This window comes from Neltuma alba, unplaced genomic scaffold, assembly GCF_004799145.2.
Source record: "Neltuma alba isolate B1F8T4 unplaced genomic scaffold, ASM479914v2 tig00001210_pilon, whole genome shotgun sequence".
NCBI lineage: Eukaryota > Viridiplantae > Streptophyta > Magnoliopsida > Fabales > Fabaceae > Neltuma > Neltuma alba.
In genome coordinates, this window is record NW_021632377.1 from 371,772 (window position 1) to 396,569 (window position 24,798).

At 34.4% G+C, this 24,798-nt stretch overlaps 3 protein-coding genes across 3 annotated transcripts; 2 read left to right on the forward strand and 1 right to left on the reverse strand.

Annotated features, from left to right (window-relative positions):
* Positions 1-883: 883 nt before the first annotated feature.
* LOC114753805 (probable pectinesterase/pectinesterase inhibitor 51) lies at positions 884-3,659 on the reverse strand. Its single transcript, XM_028942528.1, has 2 exons — positions 2,338-3,659; positions 884-1,812 (listed from the first exon to the last, which is right to left on the reverse strand). Exons 1-2 carry the CDS (start codon positions 3,347-3,349, stop codon positions 1,106-1,108), a joined length of 1,719 nt encoding a protein of 572 aa, XP_028798361.1. The 5' UTR covers positions 3,350-3,659; the 3' UTR covers positions 884-1,105.
* Positions 3,660-8,242: 4,583 nt separating this feature from the next.
* On the forward strand, positions 8,243-11,480 carry LOC114753317 (small ribosomal subunit protein S13, mitochondrial). The gene is made up of 4 exons (XM_028941997.1): positions 8,243-8,438; positions 9,705-9,960; positions 10,736-10,969; positions 11,073-11,480. The coding sequence occupies exons 2-4, from the start codon at positions 9,892-9,894 to the stop codon at positions 11,232-11,234; spliced, it is 465 nt and encodes a 154-aa protein (XP_028797830.1). The 5' UTR covers positions 8,243-8,438; positions 9,705-9,891; the 3' UTR covers positions 11,235-11,480.
* A 10,526-nt stretch (positions 11,481-22,006) lies between these two features.
* On the forward strand, positions 22,007-22,582 carry LOC114753407 (transcription factor HEC3). The gene has a single exon (XM_028942099.1). The coding sequence runs from the start codon at positions 22,007-22,009 to the stop codon at positions 22,580-22,582; it is 576 nt and encodes a 191-aa protein (XP_028797932.1).
* The last annotated feature ends 2,216 nt before the right edge of the window (positions 22,583-24,798 follow it).

Below are 24,798 nucleotides of genomic sequence, written 5' to 3' on the forward strand. Positions count from 1 at the left end.
CCCCCTCCTTCCAATTCAAATGCTTACCCGCCTGTCCCCACATGCCTACCAATGCTTCGTTCCTGTCACCCTATATGTTTCCTGCTCTGTTAGCTTTAGTTATCTGCCACTACAGTTGTTCGGTAAATGACTATTCTAGAGAGGCACACCATGATTGCACCACTTTAACACAGTTTCCATTCCTGCTCATCAATGCGTTTGGGGGTGAGGTTTTTTTCCCCAAAAAATGTTGTGTTTTTTTCTTGTTTATTTGGTCAAACTGTATCTAACATTTTAAAAAAAATTTGTGTATTCTAATGCATCTAGTATCTCTTGACATTTTTTTTTTAAAATAACACTTGGTATTTTGAGTTTAGGATACCCATTGATACATAGTAGGATGCATTAAAAATTAGTTCAAAATATTAAGTGCTACTAAACAAATACTTTGTTGTTACATACATCAAAAATTAATTTAAAATACTAAGCACTAAAAAATAAATATTTTAAAATGCTAAACACATTAAAAGCTAATTAATTTAACATACTAAGTGCTACATGAGTACAACTTAATCCAAATAAATAAGGAAAAAAATAAAATAATTCAGAAACAAAACACCAAGAAGAGTCTCGTCCCCGGACGAGCATTCCTTCATCCATTCAATGAGGAGGAAATGCGGACCCATCATTCTCTTTTTTTAAATAGTTATGATATGACTGCAAGTCCCCAGAAGGAATCAAATGCTTTGTGTCATCTCACCTGGGTATCATGCAACAAGGGGTTGCGTGACGGCTTCATTTTAACATTTCCTTGCACTCTATTATTTCACCCCACAAAATTATACTCGTTTCGCACAATTGTCATTACGTTAGTGGTCAGATCATTCTTCATTTATGCAATATCTATGAAAGAGCACGGACCACTCTAGGTCATATAGCAGGACCAACATGGTAAAGCCTGAATCTTGCATCATACTAAGGCAACCCTCTTGCAGATATACTCAAATCGTATCAGTAGTTATACATTTATAATACTATTACTATTCATTATTTAGACGAAAAAAACAGTTGTGCCCAGAATATGAAGCAATTCATTCAGATGGCTCCTTCAGGCATTCTATTTTCTCTATGACAAATCTAACGAGCTAATCATGGATGATGCAATCCACTCATCTCCTTGGATGAAATTCTGAACTGAATATGCAGATATGTGCTCAGGTGGGACCTTACTACTCCATGGTACTCTCTGACTCAGATCAGAGCCAGGTCCTGTGTTGGCATATTCTCCATAGTAAAGCGTCTTAAGTGCAAAATCACCACCCCATGGCAACCAGCCAGTGGGCGTTATCAGAGCTTCTAAGAATGAGTTAATATACACTGTTCTTGAGTACTCCTTCCATGGCCTCCCCAAGTAGTTCTTGTGCTTCTGAGGCTTCCTATGGTACAAATCCATGTACTCCTTGGTCCCATTGATCAAGCAGTTGATGAAAACAAAGCCAGTGGTTTGAGCAGGGTCTGTTCTGCCATGTGCAGTGACAGCATTGTTCTCGCCGCTCTCCGGCTTCACTTGTCGGGGCCGGACTAGGATTTGGCAGTCTTGGAAGATGGAAGCAGAGTTGCCAAAGATGAAGTCTACATTGCCCAGCATGCGGCATGATTTGTAAAATTGGCGAAGGGAGTGAGCATAGAGTGTGTCTTGATTGCCTATGAATTCACATTCTTCGTACACAGAGAAATCGCTGTCTGATCTTAAGGCTACTGCTTGATGAGCGACAGGGCCTGCTGTGTTCTGGATTGTGAGAGCCTTGGCCATGAATCCATCACCCAGAACAGCTGCCAAAACAATCAAAGTCTCTTGTTAAAATAAGAATTGTGCATTCATCTTTCAGATCAATGGTCATATAAAAGCTGAACTCATGTAGATCAAAACGAGATATTCTAGCATACCCTTGCTCGTCACAGAAAACGGCTTATCAGAAAGAATTGTTTGGCCTTGGAAGAAACAATTTCACATCTAACTTGTACAGGTAATCTAGGCGAGGAAAAATAGGGAATCAAATCATGTCTAGGCAATTGGGTATTATCATGACAAAAGAATTTCCAAACATCGTCATACACAAGTGATCTCAGGAAGTGAACTAACAACCCGCAGAATCCAAAATCTTCAAAGGGAAACTCCCAAAAGTTCATAGAGCTATAATATTCCAATCCCAATGGATATTAAAAACAGAGAAAAAAAGAGGGGAAAAAACTCCAATTAATATTATAAAAAAATTGAGTATAAAACAAGTTCAAGATTCCATAGAAGAGGGGATGAAAAGGATACTTCCAATTGAAACCTGAAACAACGAAACTCACCAACAGTAGCTGAAAGGTATGTCGTCATTCCCGGTTGATCCGCTTGAGCAGACCCAGTGATGATGGTCTTCCCCATTCCGTCCCCATAAAACACCACGTTCTTCTTCTCCAACGGAACCCTAACAGTCTCTTCATAAACACCTCCCTTTATGTATATCACAAATTTCTTGTCACCCGCGTTTTCCGGAGCAGCGTTAACAGCCTCCTGCACCGTCTTGTAACACCCATTCCCTCCATCCTTACACACTGTAGCATCCGGCTTCACTTTCGCCGGAAACCCACCCCTGAAACCCAACGACCCAGAACCCGACCTGGATCCCTCCCAGAACCCATTGCGCTCCGTTAAAGGTGGCCTCCACGACGCAATGTCTTTTCCAACGACGTCGTACGACGCCATCATGCTCAACGCGTTGCTGGAGATCCTGGTAAGTGAGTCCAAGAAGGCCATCGCCTCACCGACCTGGCGAGTATCGTTGGCGTACTTCAGAGCGGACCAGCAGTCGTACTGGTAGAGCAGGGCGGCGCTCATCCATGCGCGAGCGTCCTTGTTCCTGCCACGCGGCAGCGCGTCATTGGCCATACCGATGCGGTAGTCGGAGAGACGGAGCACCTCCATGCAGACCTTGCAAGCGGTGGTGCGGTTGACGCTGGATGCCGATGAGTCTAGGATGGACTTGACCATGGATTGCGCCGTCTTGAGGTTCTCCGACGACACCGACAAGGCGGATTGGAGGATTTGAACTGGAGTGGGATCTGAAGGGAGTTTGGTTAGAGAAGATTGGCATTGTTCAGGGAAGCGAGTGGCCTTGCAAGCGTTCTGGACGACAGCAGAAGAGCCGGAGGAGGGGGAGGTGACGGGTGGTTTCTGGTGGTGGCGAGCGGCGGAGGAGAGAGAAAGGAAGAGGAAGAGGGAGAGAAGGGAAAGAGAAAGAAGCGAAGCCATGGAAAACAGGAGGAAAGAAGATTTGGGCCGAAAGAAGGAGGATTGTGGTTTCCCGGGAGGAGTGGTCATAGTGGAGGAGGAAAGCTGGGGAATTTATATAAGCAATAAAAAAAGACGAAGAATTGATGATGATGGGTATGTTTGGAAAGTTGGAATTTAGTGGGGGGAAAATGATCACGGGGTAGGATAACTAGCGTAGACGTGCTTGGCGGTTTCAAAAATGGCCAGTCTGGGATCATAATGGATACGTCACGGGTTCACAATCAGAACCATAGAAGCACAAAGCGAGGTTAGATGCGTTTGGCAATGGGCATTGAAAATTAGGGATAGTGAAGGTGATGTGAATCTGGGGATTCAAATCCAGAAACATGGAGGAATCAATCGACTAGAAACGTTCAAGACCTAACTTCGGACCTGAGATTGAATTGAACACAACGCCAGATCGGCAATCAATTTAGTGGGGATCATGAAAACGATTAGCCAGAATCACTGTGCGTCGGTAAGAACAGACTAAACGTGTAAGTTGGGCTTTTGCTTCAAGACTCTTGCGCTTGCGCGGTTTCGAAGTGAAAAAAAAAAAAAAAATTTGCGGATTCGCGCCGCACTTTTTCCTGGCCACGCAGACTCATGAAAACAAAGTCAATCCATAAAAAATGATCGTTCATGCAACCATTCATGTGACCCAAGGCTTTGAGCCGCTCGCCTCCCCACTACGTTGTAACGCGTGAAAACCGAAAAGGAGAATTAAAAAAAAACTACAAAAGAATATTAAAAATTATTTTTGCTTCTTGGGGACAAGATTGACAAAAAAAAAGTATAAATAATCATTAGATCTCAAATCAGGTTTGATTCTAACATTTTAATAGGCTTTGGTAACACTAAACTTATAAATAATAACACATTTTTATAGAAATTATTTATTTGAAATTTAATAATTTTAAGTCTTTTTGGTAAGATTCTCCCATAGATTATATCATTCACGCCCTATCATTGTGAATATTTCCATTTTTTTGGACTAAATGTATTGTGAATATTTTACTTCCTAAAATTATATGTATTACTTAGAGAGGTTTGACTCAATTAATACCAAGCACTGCCTTAAGTTTTAATTTCGTAAGAGATTGCAAGTTTAACCTACATATGTATAATGAGAATGTGAGTTTTTTTTTTATTGAGTGAATGATGATAAAAAAAAATTTTCCCTGAGATGATAAAAAAAAATTAAATGTATTGAAATACGGAAATGACATTAATGATTGATTAATATTAATTAAACTAAATGTAAATGCTATTAATATCAATATAGGTCCAGACTGTACGATAGCTGGGCCTTATTTATTGGGGCATCCACAAAAAAAAAAAGGTTGTCTCTACATTATTTAATATTAATTAAAATAAAAATAAAAATAAAAATAAATGCTATTAGTCGTGATGACTCCACCATTTACAACGGGGTAAAAATCACCAATGTATTATCATCAATATTAACATAACATAGACAATTTATATCAAATGGCGTCATATATAAACCTGAAAAATACAACACCTTCTAGTAAAAAAACAGGGCGCAAATAAACAGCCCTCCTTTGTTAAGATTCCATGAATAGTAGGGGCTCACAACATTTTTTCTAATGGTCTGACAATTAATTCTTATACTCCTCCAGTCCTTATTATAAGACCCAATTTGACTTTTTATTTGGTCCTAATTATAAGACCCAATCTATTTTGTCTCTTATATTTATGCATTTTTTTCCAAGATAATCCTTCTAATAATGATAGTTTTAGCCAATATACTTAATTAGCAAGGATATTTTAGAAATGACAACACTTATTTATTATAAATAACCAACTTAACTTACTTTCTTAATTTCCTCAAATAAGTCAATTGGGTCTTATAATTAGGACCGGAGGAGTATTATATATAAAAGGGAAAATGTAAATATTATTATTATTCAATATGATTTGTTTTGTTCATTGTATTTCTAAAATAAGGTCACATTAATATAATTGCGCAAAATCACACCATCGGCTTTACAACCAGATATGCAAATACAAAGAACCATCGCCTCGAAGGCTCAAAATCAAATGTATATTCTTGTTGCATTTATAAGCAATAGGAATCATCAATAATTCAGCTTTTGGTGACGTTAGCGAGTTTCTCACTTCACTCCATTCTTGATAATAATTTTATTTTATTTCATTTTTTCATAACATGTACATTGTATGTAACATATTTTAATAAATATGTTGCCTAACTCTTACTCTTAACTAAAGCCTAAGGCACATGGCTGGTTTAGGGAGTGTTTGAATGAATGAAAACATTTTTTTTAAAAAGTATTTTCATACAAGTTGAGATAAAATTTCTCTTATATAATTATTCTGTATATTTATTTTGTCTACCGTAAAATTACTTTTAAAATTATATTTTGGTTTTTACCCAAACACTCCATACTTTTTCAAAAGACTCTTTTTCGCAACTCTATTATAATGTGATTAATTTTTTTTTTAATCTTTTTCTCAATAATAAGAATTGGAAATTTAAATGATGGTGTGTGTACTCTCCCCCCCCCCTCCCAAAAAAAAAAGTGTCAGCTAACCCATTTTTTAACATCACTCCTTATTGAGCGAAAATCTAACTCACGCATCGAATGGCCCTAACGGGCAAATTAGTCTATTTAGCTCATATACATCACGAAGGGTCAAACATGATGTAAATCACAAGGAAACCATTCCTATTTCTATTAGTCTTAGGCATCATTCCTCTTCTTCTTGTTTTGAATATAAGAAGAAACTCGGATGAGAGTACTGGAATATATAAAATTCTATGGGGAGCATTGGTGAGCTGATCATATAAAAGTTGGCTCAATGCATTTTTTGATTTTCTAAAGTCGGAATTGGAACTAAATCCAGTCATATATAACCAGATCTTTGCTTTCTCTGGTAGTTCTTGCAAGAGGGTGGCATGCGAAAGGAATAAATTGTATGAGGCGTGTGAGGTTGAGGTCTGAAGAATCTTTGAAGAGATTGACTTATATTTTTCCATTTTAACATGGTTTAAGACCTTTCTGCCAGCGTCTTTGTGATGCGGTGGCATGTAGGCTGCCTTTGATGGCACTTATCACGGGTTCAAATTCGTGCTTGCAAGCAGTACACTTGCCAAACTAGAAAAATATATAGAATTTGTGAATTCTTTATGAGAGGGATTATTGGGTGTCATTAAACTAAGATCATACGAAACATTGAAAATGAGGAATATAGATTGGGATTAAGATTAAAAAAAATCTATTAAAAGAGTATTTAACATAAAAGATTACTTATTATATGGGATTAGACAAACTCATATATGTAATCTCACTTTTATGGGTTTACCTAATCCCATGTAACAAATAATTACTCATACTAAATATTTTTTTAATGATTTTTCTCAATCATAATCCTAGTCCCTATTTTTTATTTTCAATGTTTCGTATCAAATGGAATTTAAGAAGTTAGCATAAGTATCCTCCTATTAAAGTAATTATGTTTTAGGCACCATTAGATATTAAACATGAGCATCTCTTCTAACAAAGATTTTAATATTGATTTGCTATGTCATGAGAAACTAACTTCTTGTCACCAGATTCCAAATCTGTTGATGCTGATGAGTGCGTATCTCCTAGAAACTGCATTACTCAATCTAAAGATTGATTATGCCTTGTTTGTTCAGGTTGGGCCTTTGACTTAAAAACATGGCCTGACCGTTGCATCATGCTCAGGCTGAGCCTCAAGGTAATCTAAAGTCCAGCCTAGGCCTCCCACGTACACACAGGCTATTCACAATTTTAATTGTTCAGACACCAATTAGCACCATTTTATTGAATATCTTGAGTGCTTGTGAGATGCACTGGTTGGCCTATGCAATTTATATATTTAACAGTTTTAAACATCAAACTATCATGGCACGTTTGGTTCAACGCATTGCATCTGAATTCCTTGTAATCCTAATGCAATGTCAACTTTCACATGTTTGGTTCGGACATTTAGGTTGTAAAGCGGATTACAAGATGCATCAAGATTACATCAAATGATGTAATAGGAATTACACTATTAAAAGTCAAGAATAAGGATTACAACTGGGAATTTGAGAAAAGACTATCATATTTCTCCACCATGATCTCTCGCTCATCTTCAAAATCTTCCTCCAGCTTTCACTCCTGGCCTTTCCACTTAGAGAGAGAGAAAGGTTGATCTAAAATGGTACTTGGGTTTTGAATAGATGACATATCAGAGAGGTGTTTTGAGAATTTCAGAACACAAAATGAATCAGTCTTCTAAACTTCGTTTTTGGTTTTTACTTCTTATTTTTTTGATAAATAGTTTTTACTTTTTTCTAGTTTTGATTCAATTTTGCTGGAAGAGATGCAACCCAAAATACAAAAGCTTGTCAGAAGAAAAGCAATAGACACTCCTATTCTCATGATCTGAAAAGAAGAACCTTGCTCACCTATGCGTGCTGTTTTGTGGGCCCATAAACTGATCAATGGAAAACAAAGAAGCTGCATTGAGGGTCGGTGATGGATGAGGAAGGAGGAGGAAACAGATACCTAATTAAAATTTTATCTGAGTTTAGGGGTATCTTTGTCCTTTTAGTTTTATTTATGTTTAATTAAATATAAATAATAAATTCAATTTTATCATTTTTAATGTTGAACCAAACAATTTTATTGTAATCATGATTATATTACATTCCCAACTATTATATTCCATTGCACTCTCACCTATTCTATGAACCAAACGGGCCATCGAAGTTTAGCATAACGTTTAGTTGGGATTTTTTGAGGGGAAGGAAATGAAAGAAGGGGGGGGGGGGAGGGGACAGGGTAAGGCTGTCTGCTTCCTCCTTCCCGTTCCCATCGCTCTAAAATCGGGGATTTCTCAAGAGGGGAGAAATTTTCTCTCCCATCCTGACAAAATTGTCCATAGATTTTTCGAAATATTCCAGTGTTGCCCTTCTAACTCGGAAACCCTTCTCGTTCTTCCTCTTCAGGATTCGGTCGCTCTTCTTCCCGCATCGGTGACTGTCGTCTCTCATCCTCCAGTAGTCGTGGACGCCGCCTGGTACTGCAGCCACCGCTGCTGCCGCCGACTCACTCCCTCTATCTATCTTCCTTGTCATCAGGTGAGTATCTCTCCAAGATCATATCGATTCTTATGTTCTTCATCCTTGTTCTTGCTCATACATGTCTCAACTATCTGGTTTCATGTGTGTGGTTTTATTCCTTTTCTTTTTTGATTCAGATTTTCCGTTTCTTCTTTATTTCTAGTTTCTCTCACAATTAGTCGAACTTAAAATTTTCTGACTTCCCATATTGGATAAACCAAGAATCGTCCAAGTTATTACGTAAAAGTATATTAGAAGTTGAGGCCTGACTATAAAAACCAAAAAGCTGAAGTTTATAAATGCAATACATAAGTTTGGAACATCGATGCGCACTTTAAACAAGATTAAGTTGAAAATTGAAATGGCTTTTTGGTTAAGACATCCTTGATTGAGTTCCATATAGCAGTATTCATTCCATAATGAGCCAACCCCGACATCTGCGCCATGCGGAATGCAATATGGTATATATAATGAATGTTGATTCTGCTTATGTAGCTACAGCCTTTGGTAAATACGATTTCCCTGTTCGAGGGGGACCATCCAAAGTGATTGTTTTTGCGTTGGAATCCTGTGGCTTTCTACTTGGTCTAGTTTGTTCCTTGTCTAATTTGATATTTATGCTTAATCAGTTTTGAGAACGTACTGTGAAGCTGTATGGCATGTTTGAAGGTTCAAATCAATGATACCGTTGTATTATTATTGCTATTGAGGTCCCAATCTAATTGCTTGAGGTGCTGCATGTTTGACTCTTACAATCAACCAATCTTGAACAATTTCTTTTTGTCTGTGTTTACTGTTTAGGTGACTTCATGATCACATGGGACATCGATTGACTGATTTGTGTTACCAGTCCTTTGGTGATCTTCCTTTTCGTTAAACTGATTGCTTGTGACTTTTGCCTCTTAACCTTGGTGAAGCTTGATGCGCAACCTTATATACACAGTTTATACCCCTCATTCTTGTTGCTTAAAGTATTAACTTAGAAGGGATTGTCCCGTGGCTCTGAAGTTCATATCATAGCATTCTCCTTGCAATTAGGGTTATGAAGGGGGTTGTTTCCCCATCGATTATGTAACTTCTTACAAAATTTACACTTGCAGTGATGTATAATTTTGTATTTTTAATCTGCGACTTACCACAAGAGGATTTTCTCAGACTTCATAGTCATGTGGCCGAACATTCAAATTCCTTTACTCCCCTTCCCTTCGTTGAACCAAACACACCCTTAGAGATGGCCTGAGAAGTGAAGATCACTCTCATCTGATATCTCTTCTAATTGACCAGGAAAAACAAACATATCTCCAAAATCAGCTGAGACTCTCAGTTTCATTGCTGTGAATGCTGAACAGACAGCCACAAGGCTGTTTCTGATCTGCTGTGAACAGACCAAAGGGAAGCTGTGGTGGTGTCATCTCTTCTAGGACAGGCCTCTTCCATTATAACCGTTGGACCTTGCCAAAAGTTCTGCAAAATGTTTGGCGTGCGTGGTTCTACTGGAATTGTTTCTGATGTTGTTTACCAGATTCGTCAAACTTTATCGGTGAGTGTCTACCTCCTGTTTTGTTTTGTTGAAATGCAAGAGAACTTTTAGCTTGGTTTAGTTCTATTTTCTGTTTTAATTCATTATAACTGGATGATATGATGCTTTATCAAACTATTATAAGATAACAATTTTATATGGTAGTAAACGTTAGGCTTTAAAGGGATAATAAGAGTATAAAATGGGGGTAGTAGAGATGAGAATGTTGAGATGAATGTATAATCATACAAGAAAAGGTTCATACTGAACATATATGAGGAAGCATGGGTATGGTATCTATTGAAGAGAAAACAATGGAAAATCATTTAAGGTGATTTGGACATGTACAATGAAGGTTGTTGGAGGTGTTGGTGAGGAAAGTAGATTAAACAGTTTGGAATCTTTTGAATAGGAATAGGCGAAGACCAAAGAGAACATTCGAGGAAGTTATAAAATGTGTCTTTTTAGTCAACAATATATTCAAAGATTTGGTTATTGATAGAGTATAATGATGTCATGTAATTTATGTGGCTGACTTCATCTGATAAGATAAGACTTGTTTTTGTTGTTGAGTTCTTGCTAACCTTGGATTAGTCTGTGTCCCAGTCTTCAACTCATTTTTATCTAAGCAAATTAATTCATTCAAACCTAGACCAAAAATCCAATTTCTTAGGGACCTATATCCCCTGTCTACTGTTGTACGCATTAGTAACTCTAATTTCAACTTTTTCCTCAATTCTCAGCAAGCAAATGGAGGATCAGTCTCATCTTTTTTCTATTCCCTTAACTATTGCAGCTTCATGGCGTACGAGCACAATATATAAACATTGGAGGTGGTGTTGGAGGCGAGATCCCTGACAACAAGCGCCTTCAATATGCCCTGCAGCGCATATATGGAATTGGCCGTTCTAAAGCTCACCATATTGTCTGTGAGCTTGGGGTTGAGAACAAATATGTCAAGGACCTAAGTAAGAGAGAGTTATATACCCTTCGAGAATTACTCTCCAAGTATCTGCTCGGAAATGACTTGGTACTGTCTCTCAACTATTTCTAACACAAATTTCTCTACCTCAATGATACTCCCGTGCTTGTTCTGTAATGTGTATAACGCAATTTACTTTTGATGTTATCAGAAAAGGTGTGTTGAGAAAGATATAGAAAGGTTGGTCAGTATTCAGTGCTACAGGGGTTTCAGACATGTGGATGGGTTACCCTGCAGAGGACAACGCACACATACAAATGCTCGCACCCGGAAGAGCAGACCTGGTTTTGCTGCATCAGGATCTGTTCAGTAGACTGATAAGTCATGTTTCTGCAATGCAATGAACAATTTGAATTAGCTTATGATAGTAATCATGATGTTACTGCCCTTCCTTCGTAATTCTTGGCAGCAAGTTTAGCTTTGCTTGACTAGAAAACCGGGACGTGTCTCACCATGTGTTGAATTTTCTTGATTGCTTTCTGGTTTTAGTTGTCCAATAATGGTTAACATGTTCTCTCGTAAATGAAGATTTATAATCTTGTGGGATTGATGCTACTAATGCAATCATTGTCTCCTCAATCATTTACAGTATATCTTTTTTGTTTTAATAACAAAAGATGCCATTTTTGGTCAGTGGTGAACTGGTGGTTCATTTTCAAATCACTGTCATCTGTGGGACTCGGAGAGGGCTTGGACGTTTTATGTTGTTACCGATGAATGTGAATCTAGTTGCAGCACTGATATACTATGATTTATTTCAAGGCCTGGTTTGATTTACTTTCTTTTTCAAGTAACTTTAATCTTTTGAAATTTGAGCTTCTAAAATTTGTGATGTTGAACGCAAAAACCAGTATCCTATTTATAGGACAGAGAAAGAAGTTTTCTTTTAATCCTATTTGTAAGTCATTTTATTAAATTTTAGTATGAATGTACTATTTTGTCTTTCATTTATTGTAATATAGGCTCTTATCTCTTTTGAAAAGTGTATATATTAAATGGGAAAACTAATTTGGACGTCCTTCTAGTTTTCATCAATTTTTAATTAGATCCTTGAGTTTTTTTTCTTTTTTATTGGGTCCTTAAACTTTTCCCTCTTAAATTCCTAAGTCCTTGCCGTTAAATAGTTATTAACACCGTTGCGTATATCGACTATGTATCAGTATGAGATTAAAGACATGCTTCAATGAGATTAGAGTATAGAGATTGTTCTGATCAATAGAGATAAGAATGCCCAAACTGATAACTTGGCCCAACACGGTCTAAGCTGTTCCTATGAGTTTCAGATAGTAAGGAACTCTCAGACATACTCATGTTGGAGGTTAACACAGAATGGGTCTTTGTTTGCCTGTATATCGACTATGTATCAGTATGAGATTAAAGACATGCTTCAATGAGATTAGAGTATAGAGATTGTTCTGATCAATAGAGATAAGAATGCCCAAACTGATAACTTGGCCCAACACGGTCTAAGCTGTTCCTATGAGTTTCAGATAGTAAGGAACTCTCAGACATACTCATGTTGGAGGTTAACACAGAATGGGTCTTTGTTTTGCCTTTGTTTCTTTTCGTTTTTGCCTTCCATGTATCAAAAAAATTGAAGTAGTGATATATATTTTTTTTTTAGTTGCTCACCCAGTTCACCGGAACTTTGCTCTGACTACATCTGGATCCGACCCGTGTCGCGCATCTGGCTGTGGTGGGTGAGTCTCCCAACAGAGATTTCTGCATACGCTGAGGTTTGAACTCGAGACCTCGCTTAAGCGGTACAACTAAGCCGTATACGCTGAAGTAGTGATATATGTTTGAAACATCTCCCTCTCCATTTAGCTTAACCTTGTCTTGAGCCTCTCAAGGCTTGAAGCATTTCTTGTCCAAGTGACGCACAGTGAGTCACCTACAAGAGTTTGCTGAGAACACCTCCATCCTCTTTTAGGACTATACCTCAACCCTTCCACTCATGGTGGGACGAAAAAAATACCTAACTCTGACGTATGTGAAATGAAAAAGTGACAGACTATTAAATAGTTATTATCTATGCATGATATGTGAATTAGGAGAGCCTCCCCTGTTTTAGCAATGGAAAAAGAGAGTAAATTGAACTACTCACTGTCAACATGAGGCAACCACTAAAGATCTGAATATTATTGCAATCTCCCACACCTTTAGGAATTAATTAATATTTCATTGAATCTTCACTATATATATATAATATCATATGACCGCGGAATCTGTAATTTTCATTGAATTATTGATCTGCATATAGTGAGAAAATACCAAACGGTGGACCTAAACTTGCTTTTGATGTTCTAATAGCAATTATATATATATATAAAGCTCATGTAGGCTTCTTAACCTTTTTTTTTTTGTGATTTCCTTATAAAATTAGTAAACACTGTTTTCTTGCGTGCGTACTCTAATTAAGTTCGGCTATGAGCATAAGTGTCGAGTTGCAGTTGTATGAACTGAAGAGGGAGGGGGTGTTGTTAGCAATCTCTTGGGGGTGATTGGTTGTCTGTTGCTTGGGCAAGGTACAGCTCAAAGCGTTAAGAAACCCCAAACAAGGTCAAGCTGGATGGTGAGAGAGACCTTTCAGACGCCTATCACTTATTCACAACCGAAATTTTTAGCAGTTTTAATAATTATTTAACGGCAAGGACCAAAGGATTTAACAGGAAAAAGTTCAAGGACCCAATAAAAAAAAAATGCATGAGGACCTAATTTAAAATGGATGAAAACTACAAGGATCTCCAAATTAGTTTTCCCATATTAAATTTGGATAAAGCTGAAAAATTATGATATCTTAATGGAGAGTTAATACATTTTAAGTTTTTTTTAATTATATAAAATATGTTAGAAGTATTTTATAAATAGAATCAGAGGATTAGTTTGATTTGAATCACGACATGCATTCAAAAGCTTAAGCTTTGAAGGATCCGATATATGCTTCTCCCTTCATTTTGACTAATAAGACAATTTTTTGGAGTGATATATATTCCATAATGCTTTGGAGAAAACAATTATTTATTAACTTTCTCATTTCAAAAATACTCTTCGTTGAGTGGCGAGTTAGTTTAGTGATCAATGAAAGGCATTTTTGGCTCTTATATATAAGGTCTCCTATCTAATTCGTAGAATCCAAAAAAATATAGATAGGTTGGTTATTTCTAATTAATACTACTTTCGGTTCTAAATATAAGAGCTGATTTAATTTGTAATTTGGTTTTAAATGTATGATTTCAAGTTATTTTGTCTTTTATATTTAATCATTTCTTTCAAAGTAATTTTTGTAGTAGTAGTTACGCATATTAAAGATTTCATCAAATAATAGTTCTAACTAATACACATGATTAGTAATGGTATTATAAAAAAGATAATGTATATTTATTATAAATAACTAATTTAGCAAATTTTTTAAATCTATTCAAATTAGTCAATTAGTTTTATATTAAGGACCAGAGGTAGTATATGTAGAAGAAAGTTTGTGATGTTTTTCACAAATTTAATGCGTAAAGATAAAATGTTGGGCTATTATCAGAAAATATATTACTCCCCGGTCTTTAACATATAATCTAATTATTGAGTTGATTTTAGTCCTAAATATAAGATCTATTCGTCATATTTATTAATTTTTTTAAATTATCCTTATAGATATTCCCTCAACCGTAATCAAGTAGAAGAGGGAGGGAGGATATTAAGGAAGATGATTATGGTATTTTAAAAAAAATGTCATATTTTTATAATTAACTAACTTATCTAACTTTCTTAATCTAATCAAATTAGTTAAATATGTCTTATATTAAGGATCAGAGGAGTAGTATAGAAGATAAAAAGAAATAAGATTATATTTAAAAGTAAATCAAAAGTTTTGAGTATTGTTCACTAAAGAAAATGGACTTTACATTTAGAGTTGAAGAAAATATTTTTTTAAAAATATTAAGATTTTTTACTGTATTAAATGGGTTTATTACCCTTCATAATTTGTTTAAAATATTTTATAAATTGACGCTGAGCGGGGTAAAGGTAATTCATAAGTGAGACAATCCTATATTAATTATTAGACAGAGCAACAATACAAACACATAGTCTCTTTTACTACTGCGAGTGAGACGATCATTACCCTATCTGTATCGGTCATAATTTTTTTTTTAAAATAATGAGGGGAATAATAAAAATCCCTCCGTCCTATATATAAGCTTTATTTTTGAAGAGAGTTTGATCTAAAATATAAGCTTCATTTTTTTTAGTTTATCAGAGTATTTATTACTTTTTTTCTCCTATTTTGCTTTTAGTTGACTGTATTTAGTATTCCTCTCTCACTTTAATATTACTTTCATAAATTTTTTCATCATTTTTTTCATTTATTGCCTCTCTCATTTATTCTCTTAATAAATAAGAGCAAATTTTTTTTAAAAAACATTTCTGACTTATTTATTTTTTAACTAATTTTAACTGTTAGTTCCTTAAATGTGATTTAGTTATTTAAAGCTTATATATAGGATTGGAGAGGAGTACTGTTACTTGTGAATATGGCTTATTCTTTCTTTTCTCAATGCACGAAAGTTTTTTATTTGCATTATCAGACAATATTTAGGTCAACTTTTTTATATTTGTGTTAAACTCACCAATCATACATAGTGCCTGTTTGGTTAAGCCATGAGAGCTCAAATAAGCCTGTTTGAATCTAAATAAGTGATTATGAAGTATGTTACCCTGTTGGATAATTTTTTACGAAATCTTAAAAATGTGATTTTACTTTTCTATTGCACTTTTAGGATAAGCACCAAAAAGTAACTTGTGCGTTTGAAGAATCTCGGTCAATTTTTACCAACTGAATTTTCTCTAATCTACCCATTCCATGCTCTTTTGAAAATCTCTCCCCAAATGATTATATTTAGTAATATTTATTAAATTCATGCCTTTTTAGTAATTTACATCCATAAGTGATTTTAGTAAATGAAAACTAAACATAATCACAATTATTAAAATCACTTATATAAAAATATGCAAATAAAAATCACAATTAACAAACTTCACTTATAACCAGTCCCACTTATAAAATTCATGATGACTTAAAATCACAATTGTTCATCACTAGTCCAAATGGATACATAGTTGTGTATTCTATTTTTAAAGTATTGTAATTATACAATAAATTCACATAAAAAATAGAATATGTGAAGTGATTAGAAACTTGACATAATAAATGTAGGATATTAATGTAATGATTAGTTGCAAAATTGGGGATAATGAAAATTGGAGTGCTGCTCTATGATTGCTTCCTCTTTTTTAGCTAAGAATTGAATTGTACAATCCTCTCCTTTTCACTTACCCATAATTCATCTAATTCTTTAATATAATCCTACGATATTAACATTTGAGATAGACACGATCCTATATTTTTTTTATAAGCTACTTAAAAAATGTTTCAAATGTTAACTACTTTTTTTTTTATTTTTGCCTCCATTAGTTGCATCATCGCATTAATTACATATCTATTTACTCACTTTCTCACCCACACTTTCTCCATAAATAAGATATTTAAAATAAAATACATTTTTTACACATTTATTAACTTTAATCAATTTTAACTAATTTTTTAATCTATGATTATATATCTTATACTACTTTCTGTTCTTTTTTAATCTATGATTATTTATATCTTATACTACTTTCTGTTCTTGATATACGAGTGAATTAAAAATCTAGTTAATTATAAATGCAATACCCTAATTCACTTTGTCTTCATATTGATCAATTTTAGTACCCTCAATCATTCTCTATAGTAATTGCACATGTTAACAAATTTATATCAACAAATAATTTAAATGGATATGATTAACAATGGTATCTTAGATTAGACATATCAATTTATTATAAATAACTAAATTAACTAATTTTTTTAATATCCCATAAATTAGTTATTCAATCTTATATTAAAGACCGAATGCAGTATATCAGAGTAAAAAAACAAGTGTACATGAAAAATACTTATATTAAATTTTAATTTTTCATTAATATAAGTAAGTAATTATTGACTGGGGTTTTGATTTTAAAAAAAAGATTATCGACTGGGGAGAGACAATTATAGTTGGAAATTAGAATAATAATGACTTGTTAATTAGTGATAAAAAAGAGAGGCACAGATTTTGGGCTGAATAATGATGATGATGATAATGGAAATGTATATTTCAATTCTTGACCAATGAACAATTTTTTTCTCTCGTGTTAATCAGACGAGACAATTAAAGTTGGAAATTAGAATCCAAGGGAAAGCTAAAAGAAACCATTGATAGATGGAACAAGCATAGGTTTACTTTTTGTGTATCTTTTTCCAAACATGGAAATTTATGGAATTCCTCACTTCCAGAATGTGAGGCTGAGGAAGAGGGAGGAGTTGAATTTCCCTGCACGCCTACTTTATCTTTGTTTGGTAAGCTGCTTCTCTCAAATCGATAGGAAATCCCACTGTACGTACACATGCAAGTTTCTCAGTGTTTTGAAATGGCACTAGTCCCTCTTTCATGATTAACTGAATATTCCATGATTAAATTGATCAAAAGCTTAATTTACATCAACTGAATTGATAGTGATTAAATAATGTACCTTTTTTTAATTTACTATTTAAAATATATATTCATTAATGTAGATAGATAGAGAGATCGATGTTGACAATGATTGATCTCTTGCTTTTGAGTTTGGTGCGTGGAGATGGATGTGTGTGTGTGTGTGTGTGTGTGTGTGTGTGTGTGTGTGTGTGTGTGTGTGTGTGTGTGTGTGTGTGTTGAGAAGAACTAAACAATTGTGGAGAGAGATCGCCAAATTGGCAAAGCCACGTATTTTTTCTCAGTGAGACTGCTTGGCTTACACACGAAGGGGGCGGTTTCTTCAAGTGCTAATATATATGGAAATATATGTAGCCAAGTGATTCATGAAATGAACCCTATAGTCCTATTTTTACTATGTAGCATTGAAAATGAGAATAAGAATTGACATTGAAATTTAATTTTTTTTAAAAAAAGAATATGTGTTTAGTATGAATTATTACTTATTACTTGAAATTAGACAAATCTATATATGCAGGATTAGGGGGAGGTGGTAATCTCCAATCCTACTTACACAAGATTGCTTAATTTCATAGAACAAGAAATTACTCATATTAAACACTTTTTAATATATTTTTCCATCCATCATCACAACCTTTACTCCTCATTTTTAATGTTTCGTATAAGATGGAACTTAAATGTATATATATAGCTCCCAAAAGAATGATTGCTTTTGTGCATGCGCAAGGCTAGCTTATAACACCACACACACACAAACATATATAGAATCATAACTTCGATACAGTTGTGAAAGTGATGATCAATTTCAGCAGGTTGTGCATATGTGCGTGTGCGCGCATGTTTGTTCTCGAGAACTGAGGAAAAATGATAACAGACAACCTTGTTCCACACACTCTGATGAGTCCGATGATGGAATTAGGGTTTTCTTCAGAGTTTAATATGATCATGGTACCTGCGATGAATCAGAAACGCATCCGCATACAACCTCTAAAGCATCCTGTTCCTATCTATCTTTCCACTTTGCCCTCTCTCTCCCTCCCTTGCTTCTATTTTCAAGTTCGTTCTCTCGTTTCCCTCGGGAAACATATAAAGTCTGTATCAACCTCTCTTTTTTCATTTGATTCATATGAACTTTAAAATTACACTATGCTCTCTCCCATCCTGAATATATAAGCTAGTTAAATGGTTTATTTTTAATTTAAATTTAAGATTCTAATTCACTTTGTCTCTTTCAACTTCCAAGTTTATAAACAAACAGTCAATATTAAATTGCACATGTTTAGAAAGTTTCTATTAAGGAGTAATTCCAACGCAAATAATTAAAGAGGGTATTTTAAAATCAACATACATTTTTTCACAAATAAATAACTTAAAACTACACGAATTTCTTTTTGGACTCACAAGAAATGTCAAATGGAGGATCAATCAAATTATTGGTTAAAAATCCATCAAATTAATTAGTAATAAATGACATTAACATTTGCTACTTTCTTGTAATAATGTTGGATATTAAATTTGGTTACAGAGGTACAGATTTTCAACTTTGCAGTTTGATTGGCAGTAATCTTTGGATATGGAAAAATTAAATGACATCAGCTTAATTAATTTTCTTCATTTTAAAGATAAGTGGCTTCAATAACACGGAACCATCTTAACTACATGTTGCTATCTTATTAATTGAACACAATGATGATATCTCATCAATGATTAACAATATTCCAGGATATTGATATTTTCAATTGTCGAACGTTGATGTTTCATGAAATTAATAATGGCTTTCAAAGGTTCGAACGCAACATGACGCATCTGGGTAATGTCAAACATTAATTGTGACTTTTGATCTTTCTTTTTATACGAATAAATTACCGTAAATTCTTCAGCCAATGAAAAGGGATGAATCCAAAGGCAACTGGGTTTCATACTGATTGATGATATATCCACATAAAGTTGTTTTCTGATAGTGATTACAATGGATTATATATAGAGATTTGTCAGTTGATGTAGAAAATTTACATCTCTAATTTTAGGAAACATTGATGTTGAAACCCTAATCGACTAATCAAAAGTTTCGCAAAGAGCATTAAATATTTAAAACAATAATGTCTTCTTGTTATTGAACACTTACATTATGAGTGTTCTTGATCACAACGTAACCATTACGAATCCCATATATTACATAAAAAAATTTTCAAAAATTGATGTTGAAACCCTAATCGACTAAGCAAAAGTTTCACAAAGAGCATTAAATATTTAAAACAATAATGTTTTCTTGTTATTGAACACTTACATTATGAGTGTTCTTGATCAAAACGTAACTATTACGAATCCCATATATTACATAAATTTTTTTTTAAAAAAAGAGTCATATTGTTATCAGCAATTAATATTATCTTCTGTCCTAAATATAAGGACTAATCTGTAATGTAATTTATACTACAAACTAATTTTTATATTTTTTGGAAGCAGCAACATAACTTATCAAAATTTTTCTGAGTGCTATATGCATGCAGATACATTGATATGTATATAAATTATGAGGAAATTGACCAGCAATTATTTAATTTTCTTACCCAAAAAGTTTCATATATAATAGCCCGCCCAGGGGACCAAAAAAAGAAAAACACGATTTTATCCGCTATTAAATTCATTCACCAATCACAATGAAAATCAAATCTTTCGCAAAACTTTACCAACATATTATATCATTCACATACTACACTACAAACAACCCCCCCCCCCACACACACACACACTATATAGGCTTATGCATTATGTGAAGTTTGATGAAAGAGTCATAGTATACATAATTTGTTTGGTAAAAAAAAAAATTATACAGAATTTGTGAAGAGTATGACTTGCTATATTATATTTATACAAAAGTTTTGGTTACTGCAACAAATAGTTCAGCAACAAGTTTTAAAATTTCCCTCAAATAACTGATTTTTGCGGAATTAATACCATCTTTGTAAATTATATGGAAAAATTACGTGAGCTTGCATGTGTATCACTCACCATGACTGCATTCTTGTCTCACAGAAATTTAGTTGGGATCTTACAGAAAAATTTTCATGCATTTATAGAGATACTTCCTTGTTCCCTAAATTAAAATAACTTGAAGCTACAGTACTATTTGGCCAATGTAAAAATTAAAGGGGGGGGGAAAAAAGGATTAAGTAATTAAGTACCAATTTTCCTTAAAGATGGTTTTGTAAACCATCATAATCATCCTAATACATTACCTCAATTAGAACGCCGAAACAGGGAGACCGGCCTGATAATTAACAATTTTTAGACGGAACCTACGATATTCATATATGGATTAACAAGGAGTTAGATGAATTAAACGTTGAAGGCATGCCGTTCATCTGTTAACATTTCCCCAAGAATCCCCATGTTAAACTACCTACCATTCATATATATATATATATATATATATATATATATTTATATATATAAAGTTTGATTTGTCAAAGAGAATATTTGCCCCTCAAATAGTGAAATTACTCACACACACACACACACACACACCCCGTGTAGAGTGACGAAGGGTTATTTTAATTAATATTATCATACTATACAAAAAGCATTATGCATGAGAGTGATTTTTCCCTTAAAGGTATGTATAAAGAATTACCACTTCCGATCCTTAATATAAGAGTTATTTTGACTTTTAATTTAATCATAAATATAAGATCCTAATCTATTTTGTCTCTTATATTTAACTATTTTTTTTAAAGTAGTCTTTGTAGTAATTACATACATATGTTAAAAATTCTATCAAATCGTAGTTCTAGCTAATACACATGATTAGTAAGAGTATTTTAGGAAAGACAATACTTATTTATTACAAAAAAACTAACTTAACAAATTTTCTTAATTAACTCAAATTAGTCAACTAGCTCTTATATTAAGGATTGGAGGTAATTTTTTATTTTTAATTTCGATACAAGTGATCCTTAATTTTGGTTATTTAAGAATATAAAATATATATCAAAGAAGGAAAAAGCCCTAGGATTTGAGTGGTCCATTTTTTTAAACCCTCATAAAAATGAATACGCATGAGTGGACGCCGTTTAATTTATACACAAACTTGCTTATCTTTCTCCAGCTCCTCCCATTGTTTCTCACCCTAGCTAGCTACACTACTTTTTCTTTTACCTTCCTGGAGTTTAACCGATTCTTAACTTATTATTCATTTTTTTGCCTTTTTTGTTGGTGCAGAAGCGCATTCATGAACCCTTTTTCTTTTTATTCATTCATCTTATATCCCTTTTGCGCTAAAAAGCCCTCCCCCATATCAGACACACTTTGCTGTGCTTTGCAAACACATAGAAAACAATTAAGCTCCTTCATCAATATCCTATCCTATCTCTATCTATATATATATTGTTCTACATCTATATACATCGATCTGGTGTTTGAAAATTTTTCAGTTCAGAAACTACCTACAATGAACACTAACCACAATAATAATCATCACCCCCTCTTCACCACAAGTGTTAAAAATTGTCATCTTGAGAATATGGGTTCTCTTCAGCCCCCGATCTCTTCCACTTCTTCTTCATCTTCAGGTTTTTTCATCAGTGATATGTTTGGGGTCAACTTGGAACGAGAAGGAGAAGAAGGGGAGGAGGAAGAAGAAGAAGAAGAGCTTGGAGCTATGAAGGAGATGATGTACAAGAATGCCGCTCTGCAACCCGTCGACATCGACCCTTCCACCATCCGGAAACCCAAACGGAGGAATGTCCGGATCAGCGACGACCCACAGAGCGTTGCCGCCCGCCACCGCCGTGAGAGAATCAGCGAGAAGATCCGCATCCTCCAGAGACTCGTCCCCGGCGGAACCAAGCTCGACACCGCCACCATGCTCGACGAAGCCATTCGCTACGTCAAGTTCTTGAAGAGACAAATCAGGCTGCTCCAACCTCCACCACCACCCCAGCAACAACACGGCAACAATATGAGCACGATCTCCACCGGCAATTCCACACTCGCCAATTGGCCTTTTACAGCAACCACACTCCCCGCCGCCACCGGCGTAGGGTTCAACGGTGGGGACAGCTCCTCGGGGTTTAACCATGAGGTAATAAGTGAATAATTAGCTAGCTGGCTAGTATGATGTCGATTACAGTATAAATATATGTAAGCAAAGTAAAAAATCAAACAAGTAATAATTATTAATTAATATTGTTTGAAGGGGCGGGGGGAGATGAAAAAGGTTGTTAGGATATTCTTGACTGAAGAGGGATACGTATTATACAGCCATATATATATAATAGAGGGAGTGATGTGTGTTGAGTTTTAATTTGTAAGTTGGCCGGAAAGTTTGTTTGGCCTACCTTTTTCCCTTGAGAAATAAAATAAGCAGTGACGTGTGATCACGAGGCATTCAATTAAATAATCATTATATATATATGTATACATATATATGCGTGCCAATATGAAAGCTTGATCTGTGAAGGTGTATAATTGCTTCAATACACGCTTGCTGCTGCAGCAGGCGTGTGTGGGTGGCTGATACATTGTACTCTGCTCAGACGACAAGATGACAGTACTATGTATGTTTGTGAAGACTGATGTTGAAACTTAGGATTATGGTTTGTGTGTCTTCGAATCTTCATATTGTTGAGAGAGAGAGAGAGAGAGAGAGAGTTTCATATATGGTGTTTGGAAGCTAAGAAATCCCTAAAGGGATGAGAAAAATTAAAGTGATGAAGTTATTAGGCCAAACGCGACTTTAAAGCTGAGATCTTTATCGGCTTTTCCATTTAGAACTGATTGATACATTCTGCATATATACATATATATATATATAGAGAGAGAGAGAGAGAGAGTTCTGGGTCTGGTTATGCAGGGATCTGTTTCTGGGTTTGGTAAATTATTTGCATCTCTCGACACACACTCACATGTCTGTTTCGTGTTATGCTTTATGGCTTAATAGTGGGAATGGGAACGATCATGACACTAACGCTACGATTGGTACGGAATACTAAAAATGAGAGATAAAGATTGGGATTAGATCGAAAACATATGTTAAAATGATACTTAGTATGAGTGATTTTTTATCACATGGGATTAAGCAATCCTATATACTACCTCCGGTCCTAATTATAAGAGCCAGTTAACTAATTTGAGGAGATTAAGGAAGTAAGTTGAGTTAGTTATTTATCCTAAATAGGTGTTATTTTTCCTAAAATATCATTACTAATCAAGTCTATTGATTAGAACTATCATTATTAGAAGGGTTATTTAAGAAAAAAATGTATAAATATGAAAGCAAAATAGATAGGGGTCTTATATTTAGGACCAAAATAAAAGTCAAATAAGGTCTTATATTAAGGAACCGGAAGTAGTAGATAGGATTGAAGAATACCACCTCCTCTCATAGTATTCCCCAATCTCACATATATGGGTTTTTCTAATACCAAATATCATATAATTATTCATACTAAATACTTTTTTAATATAGTTTTACACTTTCAATCTCAATACTATCTCTCATTTTTAATGTTTCGTATCAAACGGGACGTAAATGTAACTAGGAAAAAAAAATTATATATGGTATACCAAAAACTTGGATTCATCCAATGCCTAGAGTAGCATGCGAACTGATCGATGATAGAGGAGCATATACATAATTGTAAGGAATAAGGTCTCACTTATTATAATTAATGAGCGTGTTTTAGGCTTAAGCTTTAGATGTTTCTTGTTTCTTCTCGTATAAAATCTACATCTATATGATCAGTACAATAATATATATATATATATATATATATAAACAATAATAGTTACACAAGCATTTGTATATAGGGGTGAAAACAAACTAGGTCAAGCCAGGCTTCACCCTTAACAAGCCTGGCCTGTGGTGAGGCCTGTTGGCCTGAGTCTGGCCTGCAGCTTGTGAAAGGCTTTTTGTTCAGCCTGAGCCTGGCCTGACTTGTGGCCTGTTTTTTTTAAACAAATTTCAAACACATATAAATCAATTTAAAATTATAATGATTCAACCCAACTTATCTAAAATACAAACAGAAAATATGAAATTATCAAATTAACACAATTTGTAAAACATATCCCTTTAGACCCAAAAAAAAAAATCAAATATGAAAAATTATTAGAAAACATAATTTCACTCTGGTATAAAAATATCACTTTATCCCATCTCTAGTATAAAAATTAGTTGATGATTAGATCTAGTTTAAAATATTAAACATCCTTAATCCCTTTTATATTTTAAATTTATCATTTGTTCAAACTAATTTACATTTATTATAATTTATTTATTTATTTAAATTAATTAAGCAACTATTATAATAA